Source organism: Tympanuchus pallidicinctus, unplaced genomic scaffold, assembly GCF_026119805.1.
Source record: "Tympanuchus pallidicinctus isolate F22 unplaced genomic scaffold, pur_lepc_1.0 scaffold3, whole genome shotgun sequence".
Taxonomy (NCBI): Eukaryota; Metazoa; Chordata; class Aves; order Galliformes; family Phasianidae; genus Tympanuchus; species Tympanuchus pallidicinctus.
This window is the reverse complement of record NW_026294747.1, coordinates 48,551,152-48,567,408: the sequence shown is the minus strand read 5'-3', so window position 1 is coordinate 48,567,408 and position 16,257 is coordinate 48,551,152. Positions and strand designations below refer to the sequence as shown.

The window sequence follows — 16,257 nt, the reverse complement described above, 5'->3', positions numbered from 1 at the left end:
AACCAGAGACCACAATCTTAGAAGGAACAGACACACAATTACAATCACCTGAAAGTAGAGGAAGCATTAAAGCTATAATTACCACTCATCTCTGAGACAAAAGACTGACAACTAAGTGGGTCAAGAAATACTCCCAGAAGGCAAGCCACCTATCTCACCACTTACTCTGAATTGGCCAAAATATTTTAAGTATTTCAGTTATACTTATAAATAGTTGTTTACTCTAACCTCACATGTGCTCTACCATAGCTTTAAACGTCTTGACCTCAAATCTCTCACGGTGCTCATCTGGAGTATTTGCTGTCAAGTTGAGACCATCCCTACTTTCAAGGTTTGAAATGATGATTTCAGTATAACAGTGATTACCGAAGGTGACCAAGAAACCATCATGATTAGACCATGATTTCTGTGTAGAGAATGCACGTGTAGCAGAAGAAGAATCCTGAAGAAGTCTTTAATCTGAAGCCCTGTGCCAGCCAGGGACATGTGTTTTCAGTTCACTGCCTGGTGACTTGTCCATCAGCTTCCACTTTAATTAGTTGATAACCTCCAAATTTTAGCTGTTCAGGTTAACAGACATCTGAAGGGAGTGTTATTAGGTAATTTTAATATTAATTTAATTTTATTTTTAGAACCAAGCAGCTCTTTGAGCACTCCTCAAAGACTGGGAAAGCTGTGGCTATTCAAAAGCTATTCCTTATGATTATGCCAAAATTGACATTTTGTGCTATTCACTGAGCCACTCCACACTTGCAGTTTGTATCACTTTTGTTCAATACCTACAAATTTTGTTTCTAGTTATAACACTGATATCATCCACCCTTACTAGTAACTGTATTTTATTAAATACTGTTTCTGGTCTGCTAATATAATGGGAACATAGTTTTTCAGAATCACAAAGCAAATCATAAGAATGATCTTGATTTCCAGCAATTCCTGACACCAGATTTACACAAACAAATACTGTAATGGCAGATTTTATGCCAAAATCAGCATTATTTATCCCATTACTCTTCTTGTGAAACAACTAACACATCACAAAAGGTATCCCCACACGTCAGTATTATGATTGCAAGATAAGCCTCAGATTCCTAAGGATCAGCCTTCTTTCCTTTTCAGGTATTTCACCTCTTCCCTCATTTCAGTCCCTGGGTAATTGCTGCATTGACTTACCCAGCATACAGACAGGCAGGCTCTGCCTCCTCATATTTAATGGTATTGATTCTGAATTATCTACTCCATTTAAAATGCTCAACATCACCTCAGACTGTGGCCTTGCCAGACAAACTCACTGATGAGTATAAAATATCTTCCTTTCACTGTACAACTGGCATTGGCTTTTACATATCAGACTGAATACACCAGGATCACACTCAGAGGCAAGGTGCTCAGCTGCCAGGACGGTTACCAAGAGTCTTGGCAGAGCACAATCAACTGTGAAAGCCAAAATTTAAACAGAGTTCTATGAATGAAAACAAACTGCTTGGAAGCTCCAGGTATTTCTTCAGCAACAATTACTGCAAAACAACAGTAACTGAATTCATGTCAAGTGCTCCCACTGGTAACTGTCCTCCCCTCGTTCCTCACTGCTCCTCAGCTGGTCTGCGACACCATTCTGCAACCAGGGGCTATAAGTTACAACTATCAGAAGAGGCGACTTCTTAAGAGGTAGCACAGCTCCCTCCAAGAACTAAAACATCACTGTGTGCTAACAAGTCCCGATTTTCTCAATTTCATAAAACAACAAACTCTACCTGTGTTAAAAGAGAATTAGAAAAATGAAAACTAATACTGAAGTTAGGTTTCTAAGAGCCCAGACATGCATGCAATATTGCATGACATTCATGAACTGCAAGACAGCAGAGAATGGACTGTTCAAAGCAAACCTCCTGAAAGTAACTGTTTCCTTAGGACAAATGTGTAGAGCAGAAGTTCTCGCCAACTCCTGCTTGCTGGTAGATGGGAAATCTTATGAAACGTGCCTTCACATCCACTGAAGGGCTACAGCTTTCAAATGACACGGAGAAATGACATTTTACTGTAAATTAGAGTGCTCCTAGCATATACCACAAAGCATACTGTTAACACGATGCAGCCCCTTCCAGCAATCAAAAGCAATTATTAGCATCATTTAAATTGGATGTCATTAGAAAAGCAAGCAGCATTAGCAGTGTTAGTATAGCTTTGCAATCTGCACTGCTGTGCTTTAATGTGAGGAGTTTGCTATCTTCCCACAACCATTTTCTCCACAGCCATTTCAGCTAATATTACCATGACAGCACTTTATTCAAAGAATAAGCAGCGTTCAACATGCAGAGTAAAGGAAATGGAAGTAGCTAGACATGCCGGCAGAGGGATTGCAGAACATGAGAAAATGAATACAGCTTTAATAAAATTATCATTTTTTTCCAGAACTAGTGATCAAATCTTAAAAAAGAATCACAGAAAAATGGCAAGATAACAAAAGCCTGTCTAACATTTGATCAAGTTCCATTTAAAGTATCTACCTGATTTTGAAATGATTAAATTACTGTTCAAGTCTCAATCAAGGAATACTTCAGATTACACAACTTTCTCTGCATTTCTATTACTTGTCATACTCATTACAGTTCTCTCTGATTTTCTTCAGCAGATTTTACTGAAAACAGGACAGAACTAATTAACACTAAGAGATGTAACTCCCCTAGATAACAATGTTTTACCCTAATAGGTGATAATAGAAATAAGGGGTTTGGAAGGAAATTTTCCAGTTCATGCATGGAAAGTTTAATTAATGCTATTACTTCTAGCAGCCCTTCAAAATACACTTAAGGAATGCACGAAATTGCTATAATTACATATAATATGCAATATGTTTCATACATTAACTAGCAGCCTTGGGAGTGGGAGTTCTGCTGCAGATTACATGAAAACAAGCAAGATATTATGATGCATACAGAGGACTGAAAAAACACACAAAATATCAACATCAAAATGCTTTATGTGGAACTCTACTGATCCTATAGAAGTATTGGGTTCTTTTTTTCTGTTTGTTTTGAGAGAGGACAATAGAGACATTTCATATAATAAAAATGACCACAGTGATCAAAGCCACAGGAACACTCGAGGAAAAACACAGTACTTGTATTAAATTCAAGAAAGCATGACATACAGAGAAAAATAGTAAGAGGCACAGAAAACAAACAAACTTCTATCTCACTGCTGAACATAAAAGGTACATTCAGTGTCATAAAAGAACTGCAGTTGAGTCTTATTATAACTCCTTCTGTCAAGTTTGAGGTCCTACTGCAATTACCATGCATTATACTTGTGTACATTCCTACTGAGAAGTTCTCAAGTTTTTTTCCTTTCTTTTTCAAGAACACATTCCCTGTCAGAAACAGGATGCTGAAGGTTGGATGAACATTCAGCCTGACCCAGAACAACAAAGCCCATCACTCTCCAGCAACTCCTGCTCAATAATTAAAATTACAGGCGCTTCTGCAAGGCAAACAATAAACCGCTTTGATAGTCTGAATAGCTAATATACTTGTTTTGTTCTAGGTCAATAAGAAGGTGAGCTGAGACCAAAAGATGGATGCATTCCATCTGAACTGGTGCTCGTGCAGCAGCCTGAAACTTCACAAGCATGACCTACTGTGGGTCAGCTGCCTTTATGCAGCACCATGGTTCTCAGGAGCATTCCAGGAGAGAAATGAGGAGCTGTAAGCAGCGGGTATTTCCACTCCTCTCTGCCTTCAAGGAACTGAGCCGCTGCCATCAATACCTTCTGGCTGTTCTCCAGGTAACAGAAATGTGTAACTGGTTTCCATCTTTGGAACAGCACTGCTCCTCACTACTGCTGTTCCACATTCCATAATGCAATTGAACAAAATTGGCACCCAAAATACAAGTATTTTTCTATATATGAAGTTTAAAACAATGCTTGAAATAACATACACGTGGCACATCTTCTAGCTACAATTCAAAAGTGAGTTGCGCTTCATTTTCAAACAGTTCAAACTTCTGATGTTCAAATGTATTTTTATTTTAGTTTTGTTAAAATCTGAGAAAATCCAGCTTTATTTTTCCAGTAAAGCAATAGCACTGGCTTTGCTTCTATGCTGATCTGCTATCTGGATTAAAAACAGTCCACTTTTTATTTCAAGTGATTCCATCTCTGATATTTGTGTCTGAAACTAGTCTTAATCTTATAGAACAGACATTGGATGGAGGAGGTAGGAGGAGAAAGATGCCTAAAGTCATTAAGAGTATTTTAAGTTTTGTGTTTCTAAATAAACAAATCTCTTTACTCAAATGAAAGGCTTCTCACTGGATTGTGTGATTTTCCTTTTTTTGAAAGAATACAGCCTCCGATTTAGTGGGAAGAAAACGCACTAAGAACTGCTAGAATTAAACAAGCTATCAGACTACTAACAGCAAATCCTTCCTCCCCCCCTACCCTACCAAAAAAAAACAAAAAACAAAAAACCACAAGAAACGATCATGACTTAATAAGCTTAAGAGAGACAGAAAGTCCTGAGAAGTGCAAGCATTGTCAGCAAAGCTCAGAACAGGTGCTTCACAGCACTCATGCACTGTGAAAGCTGCGGTCTTTGGAGAGCCAGAGCTGAAGGAGGTTGCTGGTGGCAACAGTAACAGTGAGACTGAACTGTGGTTTGGATGATGGAGAAACTTTACATAATGGCAAATGGGACATTAAGGATTTCAACTTGTAATCAAGTAGAAAAAAAGCTTGCTATCATTCTATGCTGTTTGGCACAATTTTAAATATTAAACAATCTGGGACTCTGAAATGACTTCCAGCAACACCTTTTACAGGTGCACATAATAACTATCAATGAGAAAACTGGATAAAAGGCAAGTAAGCTCCACACCTCATTATGCAATGACTTTTCGGAAGTGGAACAAAATCACCCTGCTTCTAAAGTCCTGCTTGAAAAAGAACGTTATCTCAAATCCACCATTTTCTTTGAAATCTCACAAAATTAAAAAACATAAAAGCACTTTGAGAACAGACAAGTACTTCAAATCTAACTGAAATTAGCCTTTTTAGCCTAGATTAGAACATAGTAAAAATTATAGAGAAGAAATCACAAGTGCATAAATACTTGAAAGGCAACGTACCATGAAGAGAAAAAACACAGGAATGCTTATACAGGAAATGACAAGTGTAACAAGCAGAAATGGGCTTGAACTAATGAAATAAAAAATCCACCTGAAAATTAGGGAGAAAAATGACAGCAAGTAAAATCAAACAGACAGTGGAAGGGAAAAAGAAAAAAAGAAAAAATCTTCATCTTAACAAGGGAAGAAGGAAACCAAAGAGATAAAGAGCTGTCAGAGCTTTGGGGCACTCACACAGTTAATATGACAGCAACACCCATTTTAAGCACAAAGCCCTTACTAGTAACATATGGGAAAATCCTCTATTTCCTAGCTCTTACGTGTAGTTCACAAGATGCAACTAACCTTGTGTACACCTTCTCTAGTATAATAACCTGAAGTTCTGCAGAAACAGGCTTATTATGCAACAACTGCATTTAATTAAAGATAAGAGTTTTTATATATGAGAACTCTTCAAAAAATGAAGAGTTACTGTCAAGGACATTGGTGAAACCAGATTTAATTTACATTAATATAACACAATACACAACCAACCACCAAAATATGAAATACCTAGGCTACTTCCTAAACAGCCTATCAGCCTGCTGCTTCTTCTCAGTGTTCCACTTGCTAAACCCTGGATTACTGCTTGTCTTCTATTAGGCAGTTCTAAATGATAAAATCTATAAATTTAATGGTGGAATTCAGAATAAGTACTAGCAGATAGAATAAGATTTACTGAAGAGTGCTGGGTTACATTTTGGCTTAGAAAGAGATGACATAATAGGTAAGAAAGCATGACCAAGGTCTGTTTTTCTATACAGCCAAACTTAAAGAGTTCCACATTCCAAAGCAATGTAACTTCATGTAAAAAGTTTAGTAAGTTGTAACATAAACACAGCTGCATGCACTCGCTACTTTGTCGTAAGCTGACGTTTATTTTTACATTAATCAAACACACCCATAACTTCCTTGGTAAAACATCTAAATGAGCTTTCCAAATGCTCCACTATTTTCAAAATTAGAACTAGGACGTGGAAAATGCAGGTCTTTTTGAAAAGTCTATCCATAGGAAGGGCTGTAACAGTGAAGGTAACTGAATCTGCATGCAAACAAGATTCTGAAGGACCTTTCAACAGATACTAAGCCCCACTGAGTGCACTCCTTAAAAATTCTGCTGTTCAACTCAATAGCTTTCCTGTTATTGCTATAAGCAACACTTTGTTAGCTTCATATGCCTGTGAAATTTAGGAACCTTGTGTGATGCATCTCAGGTAAAAAAAACAGCCAAGCGTGACAGCAGCAACGTTTTGGAAAGTAACCTTAGGACTAACTAGGTCAGTAACCTGCTTAGCAGCCACTCCTTGCCATGTCAACAGCCAACGACAATTACTTCAAATACTAACAACAATTACTAGCAGATCCCTGCTGGGAACTAAAATTCATGTTTTAGAAAAAGAAGTTTTGATTCATGTAAGAGAAAGCCAATTATGTCCACCTGAAAATGTACCGAAATACATGATTTCAACATTACCATGTTTCAAGACAGGCAGATATTGAAGACATAATACACCTGCACATTTTGTTAGTAATGGGTGCTAAAGAAGTTTCCATTTAACTCAATTCAAAACAATCACTCTATATAATATGGCATCATTTCCTCACATTGACAAATACATTCATTCCAAAAAGATGCCTTCAGCCTCTTGTTTACTCTGATTGAAAGGTCAGCAAGACCTTAGTTTCCTACTGGGAAAGGAACAAAACCAAAATATTTATATCATGCACATAAATAACAGCACACAAACCTCCCCTCCCCCCAGCCTCCCCAGAAAAACCAACAAAATAACAGAAAAGATCTCTTGTGTCAGATTTTGGATTTTCAGATAGTTTCTATAGAAGATCACACGCAAGTGGAAGCAAAAGGAAGTGATCTAGGAAGAAGTTGGTTTGGTCTAAAGATTAATCTAAAGGCTAAAACTACAGTTCCTTTGGAGTACGTCTTTGAAGGAAAACCTATTTCACTTAAAGTGGAGATAACACATCTTTCCTTAATCCATTTATGGAAGTTCAAGCTCTGATCATTTTGCCCATTTTCATTCCAGTATGTGAATGAACATAGGAAACCTCTGAAACAGCACTGACATTGACATGCCTTCACTTTAAATAGAAAAGGAGAAATTTGTTTCTAGAACCTGTGTGAAAATACATATTTGGTGGCTTGAGTTTAAAAATAAGTTAAAGAACTTCCATAAAATTACTCAAAATAGAAAGTGTTGCTGAGTAGACTGCTACAATCAACTAAAAAAAGTAAAAAACAAGTAATTTTTCAGCTAACTTTTAGCATCTTCTAGGCTTCAAAGTTCATCTTTAACTTACAATGAAAATATTTACTTCCTAAGATTCAGACACCTATCAGGAACAAGAGCGATTATGAAAATCAAAGCACTGAAGCCTGACAAAATTGTCACTTCCACCTTTGATAATGGTTCAGTCAGCCCCCACCCCTACTTTTAACTGCATTTAAAAAAAAAAGAAAGCTTAATTGACAGACAGTAAAAATGCTGTTGCACAACCTGTATGCACAGAGGCAGATTTGGCTTTAAAGCACCACACATTCAGGACACCCTTTAACTCCACTGTGTGGCCTTCAAAGCCCAGCATGTGGGCTGAGGCCAGGCACAGACAACATTCTACTTGCACCATTATACGTTGTGTTGGTCAGGCATAAAGGTTCAAAAAGCCACTACCATGAGAGGACCATCTTATCTGCACAGATGTAAGTATTCCTGTATCTTAAACATTGCTGGTGCCCTCTACACCTACATGGTTTCCAATACTGTTTCAGTAACTAGCAGTAGTTACAGGGATTTAGCTGACTCAACGGAAGTTAACATTATTATTAAAAGCTTTGAACAGAAATAGGGACATTTTTTTCAGAAATGATTGCACTGAATTTTCACGTTAAAATGAAAATCACCAAGCAAGAATTTTGATGGCTGAATAAAAAGTGCAGACAGTATGTACTTACGCTGATATAATTTTGCTTCCTTTGAAGGGAGTACAAATTACACCGTGACTCAATAAATGCAACCAAAATATCAGATGACTCTTCCTCTAATTTAATGGAATTTTTAGTACAACAGAGTCCCCTCTAAAGGCTTTTTTTTCCCATATACAATTGTACCCTGAGAGGTTTTAAATGCAGCATGAACACTTGACATTCTCATTGTTTCCAGCAGCTTAGTTTATACACGCACACTTCATACACAAAGATTTAGATGAAGAAAATAAGTGCAGCAGCAATGACAGAAATACAGAATATACAGAGAAAGAGCAACAACAAGATAAAATATATCCACGGGTACAAATTGAAGAGTTAATAAGCATGTCATCATGCTAAACCCAGCAGGAATGATAAATAACAAATCTCCTTTAGATCTGCTCTTGGTCAAGTATCAAAAATGCTTCCCATGAGTTCCTTCAGGAAACAGCAGTTTAAAAAACCACCACATCAGCCTATGTCTGCTATGCACAATGGCTATGTCTGGATGTCTTCCTAAAACCATCATAAGAGGCAAAACACTAACAGTCACATGAAATATCAGTCCTTGGATAATTACCTAATACTAACCGATGCAGTATGCATCTCAATATGTTATAGATGTGAGATCTAGGTTTGTTAAGAACAGAACTGCTACTTGTTCCCTTCCAAAGCAACACTTTTCAAAAAGAATGGTAGGTGGGTTTCAGCGTACCACTGGTTACACAATGCGAGGGAGCAGCACTGGCCAAAAAACACACTATGAGCATACAGGAAACTTTTAGCAAGAAGGATGACTATGAACTCCGGGAGTGAGGCTCAACATCAGAGCATGGGTGGCTCAGTGAGAAGGAGTGGCTATCAGCCAAAACATGTCGCCCATGCTCAAACCTTGAGATTATTCAACTGTAGTTGGCTCCCTCAGCTAAGATCCAAAGCCAAAAATATTTACGACCCATGAAAATGACAGAAAGTGAGTGCCAACCATGGGAAGTCCCATTAACTGGATTAGCAGGTGAGGAAAGAAAGATTGCTGTATGAAAGGCCTTCAAATATTTCCACTAACTAAAAACATACCTGTAGTTTCAGAAGTAGTTGTCAGTACATTTTAAATTCTCTAAAATAATCACAATGGTTCATTTGTGTGATGGAAGCATCTCTGTCAAAACTGATTAAGAGGCACTCATCTATGCACCTTCCTTCCTAAGATTTTACTCTGACGACAAAGACTCATCGTACTCTAAATGTGTACTAAGTACAAACGTGTTGAAGGATTAAGGGTATTAATACTTAAATAAACATAACTCAAACCAGTTAAAGCTGACTGTGTACGTTATGTTTATGAGTTCTAGCTTACTCAAAAGATATTTTAGTTATCCATGTTCTCTAAAAACACATACCTGCCACATAGCTTTTAGACTACTGCCGAGTAGCTAACAGAGCATTAAGAAACAAACAAAGCAGTGGTTTTGTGTGCTATTTTTAATCATGCAAGTAGTTCCAGCTCCTATCTTTAGTACTTTGCAAAAACAGTGAGAATCATAAAACATCATAATAGTTTTCATGAAAGCAGCACACAAAATTCAGAGTTACTACAGATGTAAAACTACCAAAAGGTACACGGCATCAAACACAGTAAGGAGTCTGCTTTAATAACTGAAGGGAAATACTGCTCTTTGAATTTGAAAATGTACATATGTATACTTAGATATAAAATCAATTTTAAAGTGACAGTAAGGCCAATCATTTTTTGTGCTATGTGCAACAAAGAATTACAGCATCACCTGATTTTCAACAGAAGTAGCAGCCTCGCTCCCACTTGGCTAATATCTCCCCTCAAAGCACTGAAACACAGATGGAACTGCTCACATTGTCTGGTCCTGTTTTAAGCAGAGATTCCACACTCCCTTCTGCAGTCTTGTTCTCAAGTTTAAATGCCTTCATGGTGAAAAAGTTCTCTCTTTGTGTTCAATGGCCATCTCTCATGTTGCAGCTTGCATTTGTCACCTCTCCTCAAGCACTGTGCATCCCTGAGAAGTGCTTGGCTCTGCTTCCCCATCCCCTCTCCTCCTGACAGATGAAGAAAATATCACTACTCAGCCCTTCCTTCCTCAGGCCAGCAAACCCAGTTCTCTCAGCCTCCTTTTGTACATTGAGAGATTAATGGCCACTGCTCTTCATGCTGAATTTACCCTGCATTACTGCTGAAGTGTGAGCTTTGGCCTCTACTTCCATTTAATTCATTACTAAATTGATTTATTTTTTTTTTTAGGCTCAGAAACAACTCCTGAGAAGTAAAAGCCCTCATGATATTTCAGGAAGTATTGATAGACAAATATCTACAGGCCAATTATATTTTCAGGAAAAAGAGACACAACCTTTTTTTTTTTTCCTTAATGAAATAAATGCGCTGTTCTCCTTTAAGAAAAAATGCGTATCACAGGTTCAAATGCATTATGCAGCTCACTTAGGAGTTGTTTCATCTCCTTGTCAAGGGAACTTGCCCTTCTATATTGAAGTACTAAAATACAAAATAGAAATGCACCTATCAATAGATAGGGTGCTCTTGGTTGCCCTAAGGTGGTCCAAACTTAGGGAAAGCAGCGACAGGTGCTCGACACTGTGTTAATACCAAACTGAACCAGTAGTCTTTGTTTACAAAATCTGAATGAAATTAAATAAATTTGAGCCCATCAAAAATTCAATTTTTTTTGCTCCTTGGGAAAGCAGAGGGGAATGGATGACAAGATATCTGAAACAGGCGATGGCCTACAGGAAGGCTCAGTGAGAGCTGACAGGATCAGGGCGTACACATCCTCCTTCCCACACAACTTTCATCATGTCTTGCAAAATATCTTGAAAATCATTTTGAAAAAGCATGAATAGACAACATTACCAACTGCAGCAGTCAGCAACTAGGCCACTAAAGCAATTGCTACACTCTGCTAATAATTCTGCCAGTAGAGATCAGATTTTTTTGCCAATATTTTATTCAAATATCTGTCCACATCTTGAGTTGTAAAAGCAGTGGCATTAGGGCTTTCTCTATCAATTTTTTTTTTTATTTTTTTTTTTTTTTTTTTTTTTACAGCAGTCAACTGTATTTGTAATGAAAAAAAATGTGCCCCTCTCAAACAAATAAACATCTATGATCTGCCTACAGAAAGAACCAAGATCCCTTATTTACTGAGTGCAATCTGTACATTGTAACCTACAGCTTTCAACAAGACTGCTCCACAGTAAATATGAACTGGTAACTCTGAAGTCTAGTGACAAATGTTAACTGCTCACCTTAATCTATACTGCCTTCACAGCTGCTTTCTTTGCTTAAAGTACAGAGATGAAGGCCCAATTCCTTGCCCCAGGCCTCATCTCAATTACCTGGAACAAGGCTCTGAGTCCACTCCCATCACCCTAGGGCTTTAGCTGCCAGAAGGAGAAAGAGCAGCACCTTGAAAATACCACCCTGCTTTGCTTTCCTCTTGCACCTTTTCTCTGCTGTCCTTATGTCATCTCCTGGCAAAACATACACAGACCAGCTGCTTTATCTACTCCATTTTTACTTGTTCTTCTATGCACACAAGTCTCTACCCAGGATCATGAAACACAGCAGTTACTCCATACTCACGACAGCTGGTCTATATAAAATCGTGGTTTTCTTAGCTTTAGCTTGTTCCAAGAGGAGCTAAGCTCATCATGAGCACCAATAACGAGCAGTTCAGCTGTCCATCATGTGCTATCTTTGTACTCTAGAATAATCAATGCAGCAACAGTGCAACTGGGATCTCCTGGAAAGCCTGCTGCAGGTGGAATGACCAAAGGGCATTGGCCCAGCAGGCCAAACACCCCTCCTGAGCCAGGGCTTTCAGCATAAGCAAATAAGAGACCAAGGGCCGTGTGCCACGTGCATTCACTCTGTGGCTGTACTCTCCTGGTGTTTGGTGTTTTCCACAATAGGTCCAAAGTCATATTCTGCAGGCCTGATTTCCACACACTGGTCTCAGGCAACTGCCAGCAGTCTGACTGTGACGAAGGGCAGAGCCTCATGCTACCAAACCAGGAAAGGAGAACACATTTTTATGACAGCCATCAGGGTCAGCCAACAGGTCAGTGCTTGTCAAACAAGTCCACAGTGACTTCAAGCCAGGTAGTCAACATATCAGGATCCAGAGATGAGGTACACACCAAAGATAAAGCTGCAACCCGGATGAGGCAACGGCAAGGCCAAGGGCCTGACCTTAACAACAGCTCCAGAATGAAGGACTAGGCCTGACCTTTACACTGCAAAAGGAAGTAATCCTAATAGGAAATCAATCCTATACTGCAACAGGTGATGTAAAAGGACAACAACAGCATGGATTGGGGCAAACAGTAAATCTTTGTCATTAGATGTCAGAGTTATCAGTTCATTTTAATTACTAATTATACATAGTACTGTTCTGGTAGGGTTCATTTGGGAGGCAAATCAGTATTGCTTACATCAGAGCAGCTAGTAATATGAGGCTCACAAAAGAATGAAGTAATGTGTATAGATGGAGGAGGTGATCTCTAAAGAAATTCCTCTGGGCTATAACAGCAGACACTCACCTAATTTCTTGCCTTCTGAAAAATGCTAAATTATCTCATACTACTTTCTTAATTGCTTATAATAAAGTTGACTCTTCACTCATTAAATAAAACAAAACCAACAACAACAAAAAAACACAAGCATAATAATCCTTAACCTCAACCTTACGAGTGTATTATCATGCATACCAAAAATATTGCATTTAGGATATTTCAGAAGCTTCTTAAAATACGCTTTCACAGTTACGTATTTGATCTGAGCAATCTCACCAGTGTGAACCTTTTTTCATACCAACACAAAGGATTGCTAAGGTTCAGCATTATAATATTACATAGTTCAGCTTCACACTTTTTTTTTTTTTTTCTAAAACAGATTTGCACCTTTAAAAGATGGAGCTTCTACCCTTCCAAAAGGTATCATTAAATTAAGGTGATTTGGGCAGAAGGAAAAGCTACAGCTCAGGCAGTCAGTTATATTCCCTTGACAACAAGCAAAGACCTTATTCTAACTCAAAGGAATTTTACCACATTTCCCCCCACTCACAGACCAAAATTAGAGCCTTCTAGAATACATTCAGTCTCACTTCAGACAGAGGATAAGGGTATTTCACGGATAAAAAGAAATCATGATTTTTCCCCACATATGCTGACAGCCACTACTGTTTAGAGTAGCAGGCTTCTGAACGTTGTTTGTTTAAAAATTAACCTTCCAAAGCAAAATATTTTCAGCATATGGAATACTCATAAAAAACTAATTATTTTCAGTACCAATAGCTAGCCTGTGCCTGAGTAAGCTGAGAAGTAAAGGTAATCACGAGCAGCATCAGCTGTGTTTCTTCCAGATAAGTGCCATTGTTCAGTGTGCGCTGATCTCATCTAAAAGATGTTCTGTTTTCATAAAAAGTTCTAAAAACAAAGCCAACTTGAGGAAGACGTTAAAAAATAAATGCTTTGATTGGTTAAGAAGCTTGTTTATACCACTTAAAAAACAGAAAGAAGTCACAGAATCACAGCAATACAAAATTTCGCTAACTGCAAAAATAGAAAAGACACAAAATATTATGTAGAAGCTTCCTACCAAAATACATTTTCTCTAGGAGCTACACAACACATCCATTTTCAATGCAGTAATTTTATAAACCCAGGAAGACGTATCCTGCGCAGCGATTTAACATCCAGCACCATGAGCCAACGGGCACATAAGTGCTCGCTTGTTAGGGCTGAGCTGCCTCTCTTCTAGGAAATGCTTTATGAATGCATAAAGGACATTTTCCTAATGTATGTCACATCTCTCTCCCTGCCCCCCAACAAGACCAATTCTTCCACATGCTGCAGTGCATTTGAAAAGCATTCCAACCCAGCAATGCACACACAGCAGCCCTGAAGCACACCCACCGTTTGTCTCTTTTCTATAAGAACTGTATATGGATAACTTAGCTCTTCCCTCCCCCTCCCCCGCTACCTTTCTGGGGTAGTGACTTCACATCCTTTGACATCAGCGCTTGCTGAAAGGGGGATGGGAGAGTTGCAGCAGAAAGCAGCAAAACCTGCTTTTAGCAATGCGTGCGATGCCTGCGTGCACGCTCAGCCTCCGCGCGGAGCTCGGAGCCGGCTGCCCGGCTACAAAGGGCTCCCACAAGGAGCCGCACCGCCCCGGAGCCGGCCGGGGGATCGCGATCCGCCACGACTCACCTCTGATGTGCAAAAGGGCCACGGGCTGGAAGGGCCCGTTGGAATTGGCTGCGTCAACCACCATCCTGCTGCCGGCTCTGTTACATGTCAACATCTAGGCTCCGCCGGGCAAGGCAGCGTATTCCTTAAGGCAAGAAACCGGCCTCCATTTTAGTTTAAAAAAAGACAGAAACTGAAGCGCTCTGCAGCTGGAGGGAACTGGCTGCTGGGTGATGTCAGCGGGCTGGAGGAGCCCCATTGGCTGAGGGCCGCAACTTAAAATGACACCGGGCGAGCCGCGAATGGGAGGCGGCTGGGCGGCAGGCGGCGCGCCCCCCAGCGGCCGGGCTCAGGGAGCCGGGCGGGCGGGCTGGGGCAAAGGGCTGCGCCGGGGCCCGGCGTCACACGCGGCTATGGCCCGCTGCTCACGTTCACTAGCGTCTGTTAAAGGAGCGCACGCCTTACTTGCTGTATAATGATAATAAAAAAGAAAAAGAAAAAGTTTAACGTTTCTTTCAACAAGGCTGCCAAGAATTGCCACGCAGGAGGCCAACTCAGCACTGAGAGCACTTCTACATCTTTACATTTCGAAAGCCATACGAAAAGCTGCTCCCAGTGAGATGGATCTCTGACTTGTTTTTAGCAGCATTTTGTAAATAGAAAGCCCTACTCACGCTCCAACGAAGTGCTTTATGGCTGGTTACTGGCAGGGGTTTGTCAGGACAAAGCCATACACATGGCATTTGGGAACTGAAGAATGCACACTCCAAGCTCACATGAGTGTTTCTTCCACAGAAACAACCTACACTGCAGCTTAACTTGGACATAGCAGAACTCAGGTTTTTATTTTCAGCAAGCTCAACAGAAGTGTTGCAGCAGTAAAAAAAAGTAGCATAATTATTTTTACACTTTTTGACCTAAATTACTTCGGGTATTTGTAACAAGACTGTAAGAAACCTTTTCTTTATCACAGGAGATCTGAAGATGTGTTTTTACAGAGAGTTACTTGAAGGCCCATTTTGTCTCCTGGATACCACACATCTGGGAGTGCCATCCAGAGACAGACAATGCATCTGTACTAACCCCAAAGCTGCACAGCTCCCCAAACTCTAAACCAGCATGTCACCTTTTCTGGTATTCAAATTATTTGATCTACAACATTTTCCTACCTTATGATAGAGGAGTACATCCAAAAACAAAATGATACTTTTCAGTTACATAATTTGCTAATGAAGTTTTTGAAGAAAAATCATCAGGCATACACACAGCTGGCTGGAAAAAATAATGCACTGCCAAATGTAAGTTAGAGCTCTACTGAATATTACTGAATTGGATGAAGGGAAAAGACTAATTGGGATAGGTAAGAGAGGAGTATTTACTTGTGATACATGAAGGAATCAATTAGATTTACTGCTGACTGGGCCTGATTTAAAGTAGTACATCATGGATGTTCAAGAAAGATGCAAAATCCATGCAAAAGCTTAAGTGAAAACAGTCTAGAAATAGTCTAGAAATATTACTTACTAAAATATCAAGTGGGTGTTTTTTGTGTTGTGTTTTTCATATATATATATATTTTTAATAGGAGGGTGAGTGAGAGTGGGTGGCTGTTGTATAGAGTTTTTTGCAGGGGGAGTAGGGGAGTAAAAATAACTAGACTGTATCCAAGTGTTTTAGAAAGTAATTACAGAATTGGAGAGAACTAGTTCTCCATTCACTAAAGACAGTAAAGACAGTCCATCAAGGAGGATTAACTTAAATACGAAACAAAATCCTTTCACAATAAAAAAATGAAGCAAACTAAGACTGCAAACTTTCTCCAAATTAAAAATAGCCAAACATAACAAGTGACGTGTCATTAGTGATAGGAC

At 39.2% G+C, this 16,257-nt stretch overlaps 1 protein-coding gene across 4 annotated transcripts in view; it reads right to left on the bottom strand.

Annotated features, from left to right (window-relative positions):
• PPP2R5C (protein phosphatase 2 regulatory subunit B'gamma) overlaps positions 1–16,257 on the bottom strand; it is a 73,402-nt gene that overhangs the window by 31,650 nt on the left and 25,495 nt on the right. Inside the window, exon 2 of one of the 4 annotated variants that reach the window (XM_052693078.1) lies at positions 14,408–14,531. The exons of 2 other annotated variants lie outside the window; for them this stretch is intronic. In XM_052693078.1, the coding sequence (XP_052549038.1) occupies positions 14,408–14,501 (94 nt within the window). In that variant the 5' untranslated portion in view covers positions 14,502–14,531. Of the gene's footprint in view, positions 1–14,407; positions 14,619–16,257 lie in introns of those variants that run through there. One more of the 4 variants, XM_052693077.1, reaches the window with a different exon arrangement.